This window comes from Megascapheus bottae, chromosome 5 (genome assembly GCF_031878675.1).
Source record: "Megascapheus bottae isolate mThoBot1 chromosome 5, mThoBot2.hap1, whole genome shotgun sequence".
In the NCBI taxonomy this organism is placed as follows: Eukaryota; Metazoa; Chordata; class Mammalia; order Rodentia; family Geomyidae; genus Megascapheus; species Megascapheus bottae.
The window spans coordinates 8,751,264-8,770,289 of record NC_143513.1 but is presented as its reverse complement, the minus strand read 5'-3'; the positions used below and the strand labels follow the sequence as shown (position 1 = coordinate 8,770,289).

General features: G+C 37.5%; 1 protein-coding gene across 1 annotated transcript in view; it reads left to right on the top strand.

The window, feature by feature from the left end:
• Septin7 (septin 7) overlaps positions 1-17,504 on the top strand; it is a 35,194-nt gene extending 17,690 nt beyond the window's left edge. Inside the window, exons 6-13 of the mRNA XM_090332643.1 lie at positions 2,400-2,517; positions 4,483-4,575; positions 5,501-5,597; positions 7,095-7,146; positions 8,992-9,117; positions 13,072-13,207; positions 15,041-15,180; positions 16,453-17,504. Of these exons, the coding sequence (XP_090188769.1) occupies positions 2,400-2,517; positions 4,483-4,575; positions 5,501-5,597; positions 7,095-7,146; positions 8,992-9,117; positions 13,072-13,207; positions 15,041-15,180; positions 16,453-16,492 (802 nt within the window). The 3' untranslated portion in view covers positions 16,493-17,504. The remainder of the gene's footprint in view (positions 1-2,399; positions 2,518-4,482; positions 4,576-5,500; positions 5,598-7,094; positions 7,147-8,991; positions 9,118-13,071; positions 13,208-15,040; positions 15,181-16,452) is intronic.
• The last annotated feature ends 1,522 nt before the right edge of the window (positions 17,505-19,026 follow it).

The window sequence follows — 19,026 nt, the reverse complement described above, 5'->3', positions numbered from 1 at the left end:
GACAGGCTGTTACTGTGCAGCCTAGGCTGACCTGGTTCTCCCTGTGAAACCCATGCTGACCTCTTACAGGAGCCTCTGCCTCTACCTCCCAAGTATCAGGACTCCAAACACGAGCTACCATGCCTAGAAACGTCATTCCATTTGTCTTACTTTGTTTTTGTTTTTTTTTTAAATATATTTTTTATTGTAATTAATAGAAGGGTTACATGATATTTGCCAGATAAATGGTGCCTTAATTCCCACACATTGATACCCTTTCACATGTCATGGTCCCCATTTCCCTTCCCCCTCCCCCACCCCTCATCTTGTTTTCCCCCGTTCCCTATCCAATTTCAGATAACCAAATACAATTATATCCGATATATCAGATAACAAAGTGAGATAGTGTAAAAATATGAGATAACCAAGGGACAGTAGAAGTGATGAGAGATAACATAGTACCTTAAGAACAACAATGATTAATTATATGGCTTATGTTTACATCATATTTTAAATGACAAGTTTAACAAACAATTGTTCAAGGAGGAAATCTCTAATTACATTCTCTGGGACTTAGTCTTTAGAAGTTAATCAAAATTAGGCTAACGGTTTGTATGTCATAGACTTACTTTGTTTTTAATTGAAGTGTTAGGTACCACTTTGGAGTGATATTTCTATACAGAATGTCTTACCTTCATTTGTTCTTGTGGAAAATTGATTTTTAGGCCACAGTATAGTCTACATATGAAAAAATTGCTCTTTCAGTTTCTAATGAACACAGAAACTCATGGCAGTCTTTTTTGTCACTAAGTATGTGAGCTCTTTCACAACTTCTCAACATTATGCTAATGGCTAAGAATACAAGTGAGTGAGTAGAAGCCCTGCTCTAGAGGCTATTACAGTGATAGCATGAGAAAATGAATGTGCAGGCAGTTACTATATATGCATCAAGTATGGACTACTTAGATGACTAGTGGTAGGTAAGCCTAGAAGAAGGATCCCCAGAGGAGATTTGGCTATAAACCAAGTCTAAAAGAATGAATAAGAATTTAGCAAGCTGAACAGAATGGAAAGTGTATCAGGCAGAGATAGCAGTCTGTGGTCAAAAGTTCAAGTATGGCATTTTCAATGAATTGTGAGGTGTTTGATTAATAGTATGGCACAGTAGAAGTAGGAGGTGATTAAATAAAAGAAAGGCCAAGAATGTTGAGAAAAAAATCTTTGTCCTCATTGCCAACTAGCTAAGAAATGTGTCTTTTATTGAGGTTTTAAATCAGGTTATAATCTGATTATATACAGTATAGATAGATAATTTAGAGGGAAACCAGAAAGGCTCATGTAGTTATCCATTCTAGGGTTCTTTGCCTAAAGTAATAGGGGTGTGTGTAGTGTGTAGTGTGTGTGTGTGTGTGTGTGCGTGTGCATGTGTGTGCGTGCGTGCATGCATGCATGCATGTGTGTGTGTGTGTGTGCACTCGCGCGCACGTGCTTCAAATCAGCATTAATGAATCAGAAGTGAGGAATAATGGAATGAAGAATTCTATGTATCAAGATTGTTTACTGAGGTGAATTATAGGCTCTGTCATTTACTGATATAGGAAGCGTTGAGACAGGAAGGAAATGGAGATTAAGATTGGGCTTTTGACTTTGAGGAGTCTATGAGATATTCTAAGAGGATGTCCACTAGTAAAGTCTGAATCTTCAGAGTAAGATCTAGGCTTGATGTAAAGATTTGGAGGTAATTGGCCCACAGGGGATAATTGAAATCTGTTATAGGGATGATAATCATAATCGTGCAGTATAGAATGTAGTAAAAAGAGAAGAGGGACTAAGCATTCTGAAGAATGTCCCACTTAAGGGACTTAGCTGTAAAGAGTTCTTGAGAGATGAGGTTCTGTGAGAATTCTAGAATAATTTTGAGGAGTAATGTCAGGAGTGCATCATGGGCAAAGTAGTGATGGTAAGTACCACTGTAACCTTGAAAGCACAGTGACTAAGGGATGATAGCAGCCAGATTGTAATGGACAGAGAGTCAAATTGATGATTCACTTGTGAGCATCTTGGAATTGAACAAGGATTATCCTTTTTCATTTTTAAGAAGTCTTGCAAAGTTTGAGTAATACAGAGCTGATTTTAGGAAATTCTATTAGGAGCCTTTCTGGTTTTTCCAATTCCTCTTTAGGGTCAAAATCCTATGGCCAGGGTGTTTCAAGGGCAGGAGTCAAAATGCCTTCTTAGCCACTCCAATGCTTCTTGAAGTCTTGTTCTACCTAACTGTTGGCTGGCCCAATACATCTTCACAGAGAGTGTTTCTTATAAGTAAGTAAAGGAGTTCATTGTACTAAATTGATCATTGGGATGTGAAGAATGTGTTTTCCCAAAATGACCAATTTAGTCACATTAAATACTATATATTTCAGACTAAAACCATTGGATATTGAGTTTATGAAACGTTTGCATGAAAAAGTGAATATCATCCCACTAATTGCCAAAGCAGACACGCTCACACCAGAGGAATGCCAGCAGTTTAAAAAACAGGTGAGCAGAATTATTCCACCCCTGGGTTGCTTCTACATTCACATAATTTGCAGCTTTTACTGTTTTTACCCTTTTGAGTTAATGCTTGTGCATGGTGAAAGGCTAGGGTCTGTCAATTTTGTTGACTCTTTCAAAGAACCAACTTTTTGATTTATTTTATGTATAGTAGATCTTATTTCAATCTCTGATAGTTCCAATTTTATTTTCGTTTTTTTTCTGTCCTTCTAGTTGTTCTAGAATTTTTCTTATTCCTCTAGGTGCTTCATATTCTTCTTTAGGTTATTTACGTGCTCTTCCTCTGTCTTTTTTTTTTTTTTGCCAGTCATGGGCTTGAGCTCAGGGCCTGAGCACTGTCCTTGGACTTTCTCAAGGTTAGAGAGCTCTACCACTTGAGCCTCAGCACCATTTCTGGCTTTTTTCTATGTATGTGGTACCGAGGAATCAAACCCAGGTCTTCATGCATGCTAGGCAAGCACTCTACCACTAGGCCAAACTCCCGGCTTTTTTTTTTTTTTTTTTTTTTTTTTTGCCAGTCCTGGGCTTGGGCTCAGGGCCTCAGCACTCTCCCTGGATTTTCTCAAGGCTAGGGCTCTACCACTTGAGCCACAGCACCACTTCTGGCTTTTTGCTACGTATGTGGTACCGAGGAATCAAACCCGGGTCTTCGTGCATGCTAGGCAAGCACTCTACCACTAGGCCAAACTCCCGGCCCTTCTGTCTTTTTAATATGGGCTCTTAGTGTGATAAATTTGCCCCTTAGAATTGCCTTTGCTGTGTCCCATAAGTTCCTTGGTGATGTATCTTGATTGGCATTACATTCAAGAAAGTTTTGAATTTCTTCTTTGATTTGTTCTGTAATCCAGGAGTTATTGAGAAGTGTGTTGTTGTTCTTTGAGTTTCTTTATTCTTACTAATACTTGAGCATTATTTCTTTTCTTTTTTTTTTTTGGCCAGTCCTGAGCTTGAGCTCAGGGCCTGAGCACTATCCTTGGACTTTCTCAAGGCTAGAAGCTCTACCACTTGAGCCTCAGCACTATTTCTGGCTTTTTTCTATATATGTGGTACCGAGGAATTGAACCCGGGTCTTTGTGCATGCTAGGCAAGCACTCTACCACTAGACCAAACTCCCGGCCCCATTGAGCATTATTTCTAGGTTATGTTTTGTTTTGTTTTGTTTTTTCTATGTATATGTCCAGTCCTAGATCTGTTCCTTTGTTCCTGGGTAATTGTGTATATACATTTGTTCACATAAGGATATTGTCTAATCACAGCATAAAATCTTCTCCAGGGTTGTGCTTAGTTTTGCTTACCCATCCATCTTTAGGTAAAAGTTGTAGGTGAGTTTGAAAATCCTATTGATTTAGCTGAGTAAGATAATTGGTAAGCTGTGTCCAGAGAAAGAACACCAGTCATTACAGCTAAGTGAATTGAAACCATTATATTGGAAACTCCCCGCATAAATCCTTTCTGGAATGTTAACTTTGGAACTCTTTTGGGATGATAACCACATGACTTAACACTTCTGAAGTAATTAGGCTTTGTTTGGTGTTTATATATCAACTTTGTAGTTAAAAAAAAGAAAAAGATCTTTAGCATACTTTAGATGATAAGTTTTGTGTGTGTTTGTGTATATGTGTCCATGCGTCAGTCCTTGGGCTTGAACTCTGACCCTGAGTACCATCCCTGAGTTTTTTAGCTCAAGGCTAGTGCTCTACCATTAGGGCTATTGTTCCACTTTGGCCTTTCAGTGGTTAATTGGAGATGAGTGTCTCATGTACTTTCCTGCTTGGGTTGGCTTCAGACTTTGTTCCTCAGATCTCACCTTCTTGTGAACCATCAATGCCTGGCTAAATTATAGTTTTATATAATTGAAAAACAAGCAGGAACCAGAAACAGTTCTCACATAAGAATCCAAAAGGTATACTATGTGTTGTGTTACTTTGCTGATTAATTCTTCTATTTTAGATAATGAAAGAAATCCAAGAACACAAAATTAAAATATATGAATTTCCAGAAACAGATGATGAAGAAGAAAATAAGCTGGTTAAAAAGATAAAGGTAGGTTTATTCCTCAATATGCACTGTAATGTTTGGTTACTTATATTAATATAATATCCACAAGAAAAACCAAAAGTATCTTTGCTCTATATAGATTGTTTGCTTACATAATAAAAATTATTTAATAGTGAATTCCACATTATAGTTAGCTTTGCTGATAGTTATTATATGTAAGTAGGCATGCATTGAATAGAGAGGTGAATAATAAAATCCTTACTTCAAATGGTTGTCAGAGGATTGGTTTCATATCTCATGTAGTTCTTTTTTTCCTTAAAAAATGAGACATGAGAAGAGAGGATTTGTTTTAATCTTTTAAGAGCAAAAGTTTTTTTCATTTGTAAAAGCTAGCACAAAATCTCCACCAGCATAATTTTCTGTATGGTAGATGATTTTCTTAATAATTTTGAACCTAAAAATGGTTTGATAAATTAGGGCATTGTATAATTAATGAAATACTTATATCTGATTGATTTCCAAGGTTTTATAGAAACGGCTTCTTCTATCTTCTGGGAACCACAAATATTTTGAAAAGTTTGTTGAGTTCGTACAAGTGGTGCAATCATCTGGATGCCAGGCTCCAATGTTAGAGTTTGCAGACTCAGTTTACTAACCACAGACCTCGATTTGCCCTCCCCAATGCCAGTATTCTTAATATTCTTTCTTGCCCAGTATGAGATAACAATTTGACCAGAATATGCTCTAGTATTCATTAATTCTCAGAGAAAATAATATTATATTCATTATTTATCTTGGTGATAATTCTATGTACTTGTAATTTACTGAATATGGAATGGCTTATGATAATATGTCAAACTTTCACAGTAGTTTGTTTTTTAACCTGTTAGAATGTAACTTCTTCATATTTGAGCTTGTGACTACAGAGGACTGTAGAAATGTATTTGAATATGAGCACTTTATTTTCTAGGACCGTTTACCTCTCGCTGTGGTAGGTAGTAACACGATCATTGAAGTTAATGGCAAGAGGGTCAGAGGAAGGCAGTATCCTTGGGGTGTGGCTGAAGGTAAGGCTTTCTGTAGTTAATGACTTCCTGTAAGGTCTCCCAATTATGGTAAAAATGTATAAGTAGAAAATATATATACCATATGTATAAAATATACATAATGTTGATACACTCCACATTTTGCAGACTAGTTTGGATTTTTTTTTTTTGTAATCTCATTTCTCTCCTAAGTACAATTTTGACCTCCAGACCCTGATTTTTGTTGGGCAAGTATGCATTAAGTCCTAAAGTTGTGATATTGTAGATGTCAGTGGTTGCTACCCTACCACTCTTGCCTCTCCTTTCCCCCATAAGCCTGTGTTTGTTTTCTTCCTTGAAAATATGCTTGTAATTTAGGGCTTCTTGACTAAGGACCAAAAGATCCTTGCCAGGGATCTAATGAATCTTCTGAAAATGGGACAGTTTGGAGGGAAGGTTCACCATTTAATCTGAGCCAGAATGCTCAGAGACCTTCAAGAATGGTTTAAAAATATTTATAAGCCTAGTTCAGTTTTCTTTTTGTCATCAGATATATATTTTTGGGGGCGAGGGGGCTGGATTGTAGGACTTGAACTCTGGGCCTGGGCGCTGTCCCAGGTAGCTTAAGGCTACCACCCTATCTCTTGAGCCACAGTGCCACTTCTGGTTTTCTGGTGGTCAGAGATAAGAGTCTCATGGATTTTTTAGTGCCTGGGATGGCTTTGGACCTCAATCCTCAGATCTCAGCCTCCTAAGTAGCTAGGATTAATGTAGTGATCCCGCATTTGTCACCATATCTTTAATTTTTTTTTTATTTTTAAAGTAATATTTTTTTTACAATTTAAAGTTTTTTCTTTTATTTTTATTGTTTTTACTTATTTTTTGCTGATATAGTACTGAGGAATTGAACTCAGAGTCTCGCATGTACTAGGCAAGCACTCTACCACTAAGCCAGATTCACTACAAAGTTTAAATACTATCATGACCTTAGAACAACACACCTTAGAATCTTCTTAGCTATACGAGTGGTCCACAGTTACATTTTTTATATTTATTTATGTTAATATTTCATCTTCTGTATTAGGTAAGCTAGAGTCATGACTATTTTATTTGTTGGACACTTATATAAGTTTGGAAAAACTCTTTCAGATTACTCTCAGCAGTAATTTTTCTCACCATGGACCCTGTGCTTTATTCCCAGCTCAGCTCTGTGATACCCAGGCAGGTCACTGTTTCAAGAATTTGATATTCCTTACAAATGTGCACTGCAGAAATGTCTGCATTTCTAGGTTGCTCCTCTGTACCCAAATAGTGATATGTTTTTTAAAAATAGGTAAAATTCTCAGCCATTTTCATTTTGGTTACCTCATAAGGAAGTTGTTATAAAGTAGTTCTCAACTATACTAAGCTTACAAAAAATATCTTATTATAGAATAAATATACTTTCTGAGAGTTAAAAGCTAAAGCCCAAGACTGGCAAAAAAAAAAAGAAGACCAGATTTTGTGAAAATATGTCATCTTTTGTTTTTTTTTTAACAGTTGAAAATGGTGAACATTGTGACTTTACAATTCTAAGGAACATGTTGATAAGGTAAATGTGAGCAGTGATGAAAACTATAACCTTTTTTGGTCCTAAATAAAGTTAGAATTGGACAGACTGACTTTGCTTCTGTAGAAATAAAGCCTTGTATATCTGCAAGTCAGAACTGAGCAGTTGTAGAAGATTGCATTAAAAGGAGTGTAATTTCTGACATGGTAAATGTTTCTGTAAAGCTTGTATTATTTACTGCAGTCATCTTTCTCAGATTTTTTCAGTGTACAGTGATAACATGATACAAAAGAGTATAAAATGCAATTCTCTATTCTAGCACAGGGACTTGTTTTTGTTCTCTGGAGAAAGTGGCAACTAGTTCCAAAATCCAATGGTATTTATCATGTGTTAGCTTCAGTCTTTAGTTATTAATTTTTAAAATTCCTATTTGCTGTCTGTTGTGTCCAAAATAAATTACTCATTGCTGGTAGAGGGGAACTCAAAGTGTAGCTGCTAATATATTGTTGCCTAAGGCATACTGGTAACCAAAAAGATAAGTGACAGTCAATCGAGGGTTATGTGTTGTGATTTAAGGAGGAAATGAAGAGGGCTCCTAGGGTACTGCAAAATGAAACTCCGAGGGACTTTGAACACCAGATGCACTTAGGAATTAGGAATGCCCTGACTTCACAGAAATAGAAGATAGACAGCTTGGAATGTAACCACTGTGGCCATAAAAAAGAATAAATATAATGAGGGACAGAATATAATGGGAGGTGAGGTGACTTTGGAAATTTAGGACTGGGAGGAATGAACCATGAGAGAACTTCATGGAAATGTCAGGCAGAAGGAGAGGAGAGCACCCACAGTACTTAAATGTTACATGCTCTTCACAAGGGCTTTGAAGAAAGTACTCCATGAAGTTGAATAAGAAGTAACAGTGTTTTAAGGAAGGATGAAATCAGTATTATCTCGATTCTATGTTTGTCTCTCTGAAGGGAGTTATGGTAAAATGGTGAAGATTGAAGATGATGAGCACAGGAAGTTCAGGATGAAGTGGGTGATAAGAAAAGGGAAGGTAGAATGGGTAAGGACTCCTGGACTATGCCCACTAAGAATACTGCATTGGCAAAGGGCATAGAGCAGCTCTCATGATGAATTTTCAAGGTTATCTCCCATATATTGATTGATTCTCTGTGTTGGAATTACCTCAAGCTAGAGTAGTGCACACACTGGACAGCCTGAATAAACAGAAATTAAGCTGGGTGAGGTGGCTCACACCTGTAATCCTAGCTACTCAGGAAGCTGTGATCTGAGGACCAAGGTTCACAGCCAACCTGTAGAAAATGGGAAATGGGGCTTGGCTTCAGGGCGGGGTTATGGTAGCCTTGAGCTGAAGAGCTCAGGGACAGCACCCGGGTCAAGTTCAAGCCCCATGACCCACCAAAAAAAAAAAAAAAAAAAACCAACTAAAAATTATGCTGCCCCAGTATGAAAACAACTTGAAATGTGTTCTCAAATGTCTTTATTTAAGTATTAATGTAGTGAAAACTCAGTATTACTTGAGTTACTTCGCCTAAAGAAAAGCACTTTCATCTAGATTTTGTAAATTTAAGTAGTAGCAAATCTACTTTTTCTAATAAAATTACATAAATGCTATAAAGATGAACTTTCTGTTGAGAAAGTTTATTTTAAAGTTTTTGCTTTGAGAGATTTTGAAACTAAACTCTGTGGGTCAAATTAGGGTTCTTCATTTTGGTCTTCTTGAGGCCTAAAGGTGAGAATACAGGAATGCTGTTTTCCTTAAGAATAATCTTTTGCTCATTTTAAGGCTGAAATGTTGATAAATATTTAGTTTACATCAGGGATTTTCTTAATAGAGTCAGCTTGTGCTCTTTATGACAGAACACACATGCAAGACCTAAAAGATGTCACTAATAATGTACACTATGAGAACTACCGAAGCAGAAAGCTGGCGGCTGTGACTTACAACGGAGTGGATAACAACAAGAGTAAAGGACAGCTTACCAAGTAAGCCTGGCTTCGTTTTCCAGGGTTTTTTTTTTTTTCATCTAGTGCCTCCTGACACTCATTGGAAATTCTAGAGGGTGTTTGTTATGTGATGCTAGATAGCCTGATGTTTCTTATAATGGAATAGAAAAAATGTCCTGTTTATTTTAAACCACAGGATTCTACTGGAAATGTTTCAGTGCATGACTTTTTTTTTTTTTTAATCTTATTCTTCCTAGAAAACTTTCTGTAACCTTCTCCATCTGTCTGCTTAGGAGAACCTTGTTAGGTAACTGAATTCGTAGAACGAGTAAAAATACATGTTCATGTAATACACATTGGAAGGCAGGTTGTTTACTTTTCTAAGACATAAATAGTTTTAGTATGAGGAGGTTTTAGTACTTTGAATTTAAAAACAGGAGTTATTTAAATAAAAATTGAGGACAGGGCTAGAAGTATAGTTCGAATGGTAGAGTGCCAGCTAAGTAAGCAAGCCAAGCTAGCCTGAGACCCTGCATTCAAGTCACAGTGCTAAATAAATAAAATAATAGAATAACAGAGTTTACTACTCCAAGGCAAACTGATAGTCTTTCATGTGAAAATTACATTGTTTATTCTGTATTCTCTCAAGGATAAAGTAAAATCTGCATTTTTATAGATAGATTGGTACCAATAGAAATGTGTAACTTTAACATTTAAATATCTAATAGTCTTTAACTGTTCATGTATGCCCTTCCCCCTTTTTGGTGTTATATTTTGATTTTGGCTTTAGCTTTTTTGTTTGTTTGAATGCACTAGAGATTGAGCTTAGGACCTCACACTTGCTAGGCAAACACTTGAACCATGCCGCTAGCCCCTTTTTTCATTAGTTATTTTTGAGATTGGACCTTCCCTTATGCCCAGACTGCCCTGAGATGCTTGTGGTCTTCCTGCTTAGGGCTCTCTGTGTGTCAGCCTGGGCTGAACTCAAACTGGCATTTCCTGGTCTCTGCTTCTTAAGTACTTAGAATCGAGAGGTACAAGTCATGTTTTGTTGAGACAGGACCAGTCTCTCTGTAGCTAAGTCTTCAGATTCTTACTCTGCTTCCCTTAGTCTACACAGTGTGGGGAGTTCATACACACACATCATCATCTGTCAAAGTACTGGGTTTTGAATCACAACTATCTTGTTGCATAATCTTAAACTGCTTTAAATACATACATTCCAATTACTGAAAACTGTCAATTAAAAAGTAGTTGTTGTCTAGGGGAGTTGAGGGAGCAGTAGGGCTAGAGATCCTTTGAAACTAATCGCCCCAACCCTCCACAGCATGCTGTTTCTGACCGCGTACATTGCTGCCCAAGAGATAAGGGCACACACACACACACACACACACACACACACACACACACACACACACTGGATCTCATGAACTTCAATGAAATAGTAATTGTGTATTTAAATTTTTTATCAGTGGACTTTATTTAAAAAAAAAAATCTTAAGCTGGGCCTGGTTGCTCATGCTGTCATCCTAGCTACTCAGGAGGCTGAGGTCTGGCGATTAAGATGCAAAGCCAGCCTGGTCACTAAAGTCCCAGAGATTCTTTGTCTCCAGTTAATCACTAGAAAAGGGGGAATGGGGTTGTGGCTCAGGAGTAGGGTTGTATCCTTGAGCTGAAGAGTTCAGGGACAAGTGCCCAGGTCCCGAGTTCAAGCCCCATGACCCACCCCAAGAAAAGAAAAAAAAAAAGACTTATTCTAAGTTAATTTCTAATTTAGCTACATTTTCAGAATTTCTGATTGTTTGATTGCTTGGCAAAATACCACATGTCTATGTATATAGAAGTTTTTTATTTTTTGTTGGTGCTAGGGTTTGAACCCAGAGCTGTATTTAGACTATTTTACCATTGAGCCTATGTTATTTGTTTTCCTGATTCTTTTTGAGGTAGGATCTCCAGAGCTTTGCAGCCTAGGTTGGGTCTCGAACCACAATTTCTCTCTGCCTCCCTGGTAGCTAGGTACGAACCACCAGTACTCAGCTTTAGAGGTATGTTTTCTCTCTTGAGCAGGTTATCAGGGTTTGAACTCAAGACCTTGTGTTCTCACTTTTTTATTCAGATTTGGCCCTCTACCACTGGAACTACACCTCTAGACTAGCACTTTGTTAGAGTCTCTGATTTCTCTACCTGGGCTGGATTCAGACTGCAATTCTCAAATTCAGCCTATTGAATAGTTAGAATTATAGGTGTGAGCCATTGGTGTTCTTATGGTGAAAAAAAAATCCTTAATTTAAATAACATTTTATTTTAACTTCTAACTATAAAAAACCTTTTTAATCACAGGGAGGTGTAATACTAAGAACAATTGGGATTTTCTGTTGTGAAGCTATGTCCCTCCTCCTCTTGCTGGGGAAGAAGAGTGCTGTGACAGCTAGAGATGCTAAGCTGCTGGTGGGAGGGGTCACCATGAGCTAGGCACTCCCGTTGGGGACCAGGCGGAAGTGGCTAAAATTCAAAGCCTCATTGTGGCTTTCACATCACAACGTAATTTAGAAGAAGAAAATAAAGCACTTTATTGAGATCAAATCTACTCATTTAAAATGTACAACTTGATGTTTGGTTAAAGCCTATTTTTTAAGGAGTTAAAAGTAAATATGTTTTATCTTCAGAGTCATAGAGATAAGCCTCTCTCAGTGTTACCCTCATGATTTAGCTAAACTTTAGGATCCCTCCCCTCCCACCTCGTTGTGGTAGTTACTAACACCCTGCTTTTTCTTGTGTCTTTAAATATAGCAGCTTTGACATAAATGTTTGTCAGCATAAATATTTGGAACATAATTATACAAAGATACCCATAGGCTTAATGTCAGTGGTATGATAGACTATTGTCTATTTGACTGTGCTTAATGCTATTTTCTGGCACACTTTAGCTAGTATCCAAATCTTGATCTGTATATGTGAATGCGTGCGTGTGTGTGTGTGTGTGTGTGTGCGCGCGCGCGCGTGCGTGTGTGTAAATCACTGAACGTGTCTAAAACTTAAAGAATTGGAATCTTTAAGTATAGTGAATTCTCGAGAACAGGTACAAAGTGTCTACAGACATTCTGCCTTTCTACACAGTGTATTAATACTGACTGTAGTTGTTTCCAGCATGTCAGTGCATTAGCAACCAAATTGCATTTTGAATTTTTGTAATTAAATATAGTTGTGACATTAAAAATTATCTTAAGTGAGATTTTGATACTTGAAACTTGGGAAAAACTAAAAATGTTCTCATACATTAACTGTGTCAACTTGGTTTATTTTTCACACTTGAACTTTTGCCTTGCATAACATTTCATAGAGGATATGCATAAGGTTTGGTGATGGTGTCCTGACTGGTTTAGATTTCTTGTAGGGGACACAGCGCTGAGGTTTGAACTTAATACATTCCATTTGCTACATGGGTGCTCTATTACTTGAGCCATGCCTCCATCCCCCCACACCTTTTTTTTTCTTTATCCAGCAGGATTTTGATTTTTGCCCGGGGCTGGTCTCAAACCATTATGCTCCCACTTAATATATTCTCCTTTGTAGCTGAGATCACAGCAGTACTCTACTTGCCTGGCTTACTGATTTAAGATGAAGTTTTCAATATACTTTTTACCTAATCTGGCCTCATACCACAATCCTTTGACTTTCTACCTCCTCAGCAGCTGAGGTTAGGTCTTTGTCTTAATAATGATTCACTGGAGAGCGAAGTTTATACATGAAACCTTATGAAGGGAAGTTCCTAGGTTACAAGTATATTTACATATATGCTCCTGAACCATTGGTTCATTGTCCATTTGTACATAAAACTTAGGATTTATGTCCTTTGTCACTTAAAATGCTGTAAATAAAAGTTTTCTGGTTATTTTTATGCATCTAAATAATGCATGTGTAACATTGGCTATTTCAGAGTTTTGTGTTAGTTTCCATGTACACACTGAATGATTGTCTTAATGTTCATGACAGAAGTCCTCTGGCACAAATGGAGGAAGAAAGAAGGGAGCATGTAGCCAAGATGAAGAAAATGGAGATGGAGATGGAGCAGGTGTTTGAGATGAAGGTCAAGGAGAAGGTCCAGAAACTGAAGGACTCTGAAGCTGAGGTAACCAGTCTATACTCCTGTCTATATTCCTTCTTAAGGAATAGCTACCAAGCCAGACACCTGTGGTTTACACCTGTAATCTTATCTACTCAGGAGGATGGGATCTGAGGATTGAAGTCAGCCCAGTAGAAAAGTCTGTGAGTCTCTTATCCAATTAAGAACAAGGAAAAAAAAAGCTGGAAGCAAAGGTGTGGCTCAAATAGTAGAGCCACTACTTTAGAGTACTAAAGCTCAGGGAACAGTGTTCAGGCCCTGAGTTCAAGCCCCATGATGAATGTACACACACACACACACACACACACACACTCCATAAAATTTGTATTTGTCTACATATACCTTTGTTTCATATTAATTTATTGCCCTAAAATGTACTAATGTGGAGAAATAAGGCACAATCTGTATATTACAGAGTAATCTGTAAGGGCTAAGCACATTATAGTAGGTGGGAAGATTTAGAGTACTTGAAATACTTCAAATGAATTGTTAAAGCTACAGTGAGCAATAGAAACGTGCTTTTGAGTTATGGCAAAATTATAAACATTATATATAAACAGTATAAGAAAACAATGGATACGAATTTAGGTGGATATAAGAACAGAAACTGGTGTTAATGTCATTATTAATTGATCAGTCTGGCTAGATGACACATAGTAATCCAACTACTCAGGAAGATCAGCCTGGGAAAAGTTAGAAAGGGACTCTGTACACACTACACACCATGCACACACACGCACACATGCATGATGTTTGTATGTTTACAGATGTGTATATAGTATAATAGTGTGTGTGTGTGTAAAACGACTGGAGATATGGCTCAAGTGGTATACCACTTACCTAGCATGTGAGGGATTAGTCCCAGGACCTCACATGAAACTGTTGATCAGCCTTAGGAATAAATGAGAAGGAATGAAGTAACCTTAATTGAACTTATCCTTCCTGGGTACATTGTAGACAGTGTAGGGGAGGAAATGAGAGGATATGATATCCTGGTACAGGTTGAGTCATATTTATAATGCAGTGTCAGTAACTCCCAGCCCTGAGCAGCAGTGATAGGAACCCAGTAGTTGGTCCACTATTTTCAACTCACCATAGGTGTTGAAGCTGGCATTTAATTTCTGCTATTTTAAAAGCAAAAAAATCTCAGAGGTTATTTCCTTCAGTAGGTGACAAGGAAAGAGAGCAAGACACTGGAAGTGAAAGGCTTGATTCATGTCTGAGTCTAGTACAAGACAGTTGTGAGGTGATTTCACTGTGTTTTTTTACTATATGTTTCTTACTGTTCTAAGTTAAAAATGAACTTTTGAAATTCTAGGATGATGATAACAGAAAATATGACTTATGAGCCGTCTCAGGCACCTATGATCAAGCAGATTGTTTTAGGTGTTGTTTTTCTCCAGCAAAACAATAAATATTTACAATAAATCAGATGATTCCTAGTTCTAGTTCATTTCCTTTTTCTGCCTTTTTTTTTTTTGTGCTAGTCCTGGGCTTGAGCTCAGGGCCTGAGCACTGTCCTTGGACTTTCTCAAGGCTAGAGGTCTACCACTTGAGCCACAGCACCACTTCCGGATTTTTCTGTGTATGTGATACTGAGGAATCGAACCTAGATCTTCATTCATGCTAGGCAAGCACTCTACCACTAGGCCAAACTCCCAGCCCTCTAGTTCATTACTTAAGCCCTTTAGGGGGCTTTTTTTTGGGGGGGGGGTCATCCTGAAGTCGGATGACCTCCTCCTGATCTCCAGTCCTTCAAATTAATTAAGATGCATGCATGAAACATTTCTGTCTCAGGTTCTTCAGCTGTTTTACTTTGTGTATCATGCTGTCATTTAGCTCCAACGGCGCCATGAGCAGATGAAAAAGAATTTGGAAGCCCAGCACAAAGAATTAGAGGAAAAACGGCGTCAATTTGAAGAGGAGAAAGCCAACTGGGAAGCTCAGCAGCGCATCTTAGAACAACAGAACTCTTCGAGGTAAGTTGTGCTAGTTCTGAGATGTGTGTGAGTTGTGATATTTAAGGGATTTGTTCTTCTGTTTAATTTAAAAAGCCACCACCATTGGTTTGTGTCCCCAAGCACAGTTATTTAGTAGATTGTTTTTTACGTGCATGAACCCATACTCTGTTAACTGCATTTTTTCCCATGTAAACATTTCCAGGACTTAGTCTTTATAATTACAAATTTTCTGCTTCCCAACAGAAATATTGTAATTAATTTCTTACCTTCCCCCAATTGCTAGAAGTAGTAATGATTGTTTCAGTTTTGGCTTACTTACAGAACAAACTACTACTGCTACAGATACCTTTGATACATAGAAGGGTAAATTTTAATTGTGTCAAGTTGCTTGTTAAATTATTGAAGATGAACTCTGATATGTAATTTTGATGCATGTCAGTTCTTCCTTGATTTCTGTGGAACTCAGTCCTCCTTCCTTGACTTTCTTCTGTTGCTTATTGGTCATTGGTCTCAGGGTTTTGATTTTGGTTTTTGTTTTTTTAATTAAGTAGTTGTGCAGCGGGTTTGCAATTACTAAAGTCAGATTATGAGCACAGTGCTTCTTGGTCAGTGTCACTATGATTGATCTCATTTTAAACGGAAAATCTGCCTATCCCTGAGAGCTGCTCACTGACCAGATTAGATAGTTCAATGACACCTTGTGTGAAGAGGACAGTAGGTTTGCAAGGCATCAGATGTCCTCCAGAACACAGTGGCAGTGAGGCAAGTGGACCCTTGGGTGGTCTTCTGAATTCGTTGTTTCATTTGAAAAAAAAAAAAAAAAATTGTGTGGCCGGGAGTTTGGCCTAGTGTTAAGAGTACTTGCCTAGCATGCATGAAGATCTGGGTTTGATTCGTCAGTACATGCATAGAAAAAAAGCTGGAAGTGGTGTTGAGGCTCAAATGATAGAGCTCTAGCCTTGAGAAAGTCCAAGAACAGTGCTCAAGCCCTGAGCTCAAGCCCAGGACTGGAAAGAAATAAACAAACAAATAAATAAATATTGTATGTTAAAATGATTAAGAGGAAGTTTTACTGCTCATCTTAGAATTTTGTCAGGTACAGTTGTCTACAAAAATACTGTCACAAACTAACATTGTTCTCATTACTTCTAAATCTTGTTACCTTTTTCATGAAAATGTAGTGCCTGAAAATCTTGCACACTGGTAGCTGTGTTAGCCATTGCTACCATATGTTGTCTCCATGGTTATAATGTGTTCACTCATCCTAATTATTTTCCTTCAATTGTTTAGAACCTTGGAAAAGAACAAGAAGAAAGGGAAGATCTTTTAAACTCTCCATTGACCACCAGTTACGTATTAGTTGCCAATATGCCAGCTTGGACATCAGTGTTTGTTGGATCCGTTTGACCAATTTGCACCAATTTTATCCATAATGATGGATTTAACAGCATGACAAATACTATTTTTTGTTGTTGTTCTCAATGGAGATTAAGATGCCTTGAATTGTCTAGGGTGTTCTGTACTTAGAAAGTAACAGCTCTAAGTACCTTTCTACATTTTCTTTTTTATTATTATTAAACAGATGTCTTCAATTTAATGCAAGAGAACATTTTACTGTTGTACAATCATGTTCTGGTGGTTTGATTGTTTACAGGATATTCCAAAATAAAGGACTCTGGAAGGTTTCCATTGAGGATAAATTGCCATACTATGACGCAGACTATGCTTCTCTATGATAATTATAATACAGAGGTTCCATTCAGTGCAGCCTATACAATAATGTAATTTAGTCTAACACAGTTGACCCTATTTTTGACACTTCCATTGTTTGAAAATACACATGGAAAAAAGAACGTATATGCTTACAGTGCACCTAGAGCTTTTTATAACAACCTTTTGTTTGTTTGTTTTGGATTCTTTACATATATGTTATTCTCATTTAGTACCCTCTTTAGCCAGAATCTCATTACTGCTTCATTTTTGTAATAACATTTAATTTAGATGTTCTTCATATATTGGCCCTGCTAAAATAGAATATAGCATCTTTCATATGGTAGAAACCAACAAGGAAACTTATTTCACTCCCTTTTTACACTTTATGGTAAGTAGCAGGGAGGAAATGCGTTTATAGGTCATTTCTAGGCGAATTGTGGAAATAACAACAAGCCTGTTTCTACCTATATGCAGTTTCTTATTTTACTAGAAATGGGAATCATGGCCTCTTGAAGAGAGAAAAAAGTCACCATTCTGCATTTAGCTGTATCCATATATTGCATTTCTGTATTTTTTGTTTGTATTGTAAAAAAAAATTCACATAATAAACAATGTTGTGATGTAACCGAGTATGGTATCTTGCATATTTTCTGTCTTTTACACGAGAGTGGAGTCTGTCTACAGGGCATCCCAGATTGTCTCATGTGGAATCATGTATGCTCATCCTCCAGTGTAGACACACACCCATCTCTCCATTGCTGAGAAACCACATCCAGTGTAAACACACCCATCTCTCCACCGCTGAGAAACCACATCCAGTGTAGACACACAACCCATCTTTCCATCTTTGAGACACCACATTCAGCTCATTTAGATTAAATACAGTTGTAGTTCCTGGAAACTTTAGTTTTTAAACTTTCTGTTCACTAAGCTCAGATTATTATGTTTACTATGTCTGTTTTCATTTTTAGGTTAATGACCCAAGAGAAACATGAATGGTTGTCCCAGTTAGCAACTGTTTTTAATTCAAGACTAACAAATTTAAATAAATTTCCTTGAAAGAAGGTTTACTGCTTTTCAAAATATCTAAGATTATTCATGTGATAGAGTCTTGACTTTACATAAAAAATTCATCTAAGGTGATTTTTTTTTTCAGTTGTGGGGCTTGATATCAGGTCCTGAGTGCTGTTCCTGAGCTCTTTTTGCTCAGGGCTAGTGCTCTACCGCTTTGAGCCATAGCTCTACTTCTGGTTAATTGGAGATTAGTCTCACAGGAAACTTCTGTCTGGGGTTGGCTTTGAACTGTGATTCTCAGATCTCAGTCGTCAGAGTAGGATTATAAGTGTGAGCCACCAGTGCCTGGCAAAGTAATTATTTTTAGAGTAGATCTCATGAGACATTATAAAAGATGATTTAGGACTACTTCAATAAGAGTTTACCTGTAAGAACCATCAGAAGTCAGAAATTATCTTGGAAGTCTTGTTGACTATAAAATATTGACTTTGGATAGCATGAGAGAATGGTGTGCTTTTGACATCACCTGTGGTCCCATCTTCCAGAAGTAGAGGTAAGAGACTGGCTATCTGAAGCCATTCAGGACTCCATGCAGGACATCTTATCTAGAAAACCAAGAGCAGAGGACTGGGGACATGCCAGGTGCTAGGTACACCCTGATTTCCACCTCAAGGATGGCTCCTGGATGAAGGGATGAGTGCCCGTAAGGGTATGTTTGCAAAGCATTACTGTAAGTGTCCAGTGTGAGTTTTTTCCTTTACACCCACCATAAAATATGATTTACTCCAAGATCATAATCAGAAGTTCAAAAATAATAGCCATGAGTTCTTGCTTGAGATGCTTCTTATCCTACCCCTACCCTTTCAGTGGTTAAGAGTAATTTAATTAAAAACTAACCAGAAAGTCTTGGTTTTAGAGAGTCAAGATTTGTGTACTTAATTTGGAGAATGCAAAAGTGAAAACGTTTAAGCTGTTTGCTTCCCTGGTGAAATCTGCTGCTTCTAGAAAACAGTTGCCACTGAAAAATTGTGTTGTACTATATTGCTAAGCTATTGTAAGTCTTCTATCTGTGTCATTCCTGGGGTTTACCTGAATTGACAGGAACCTGTGCAACTTTCCTGGGTTTTCTCACTGTTG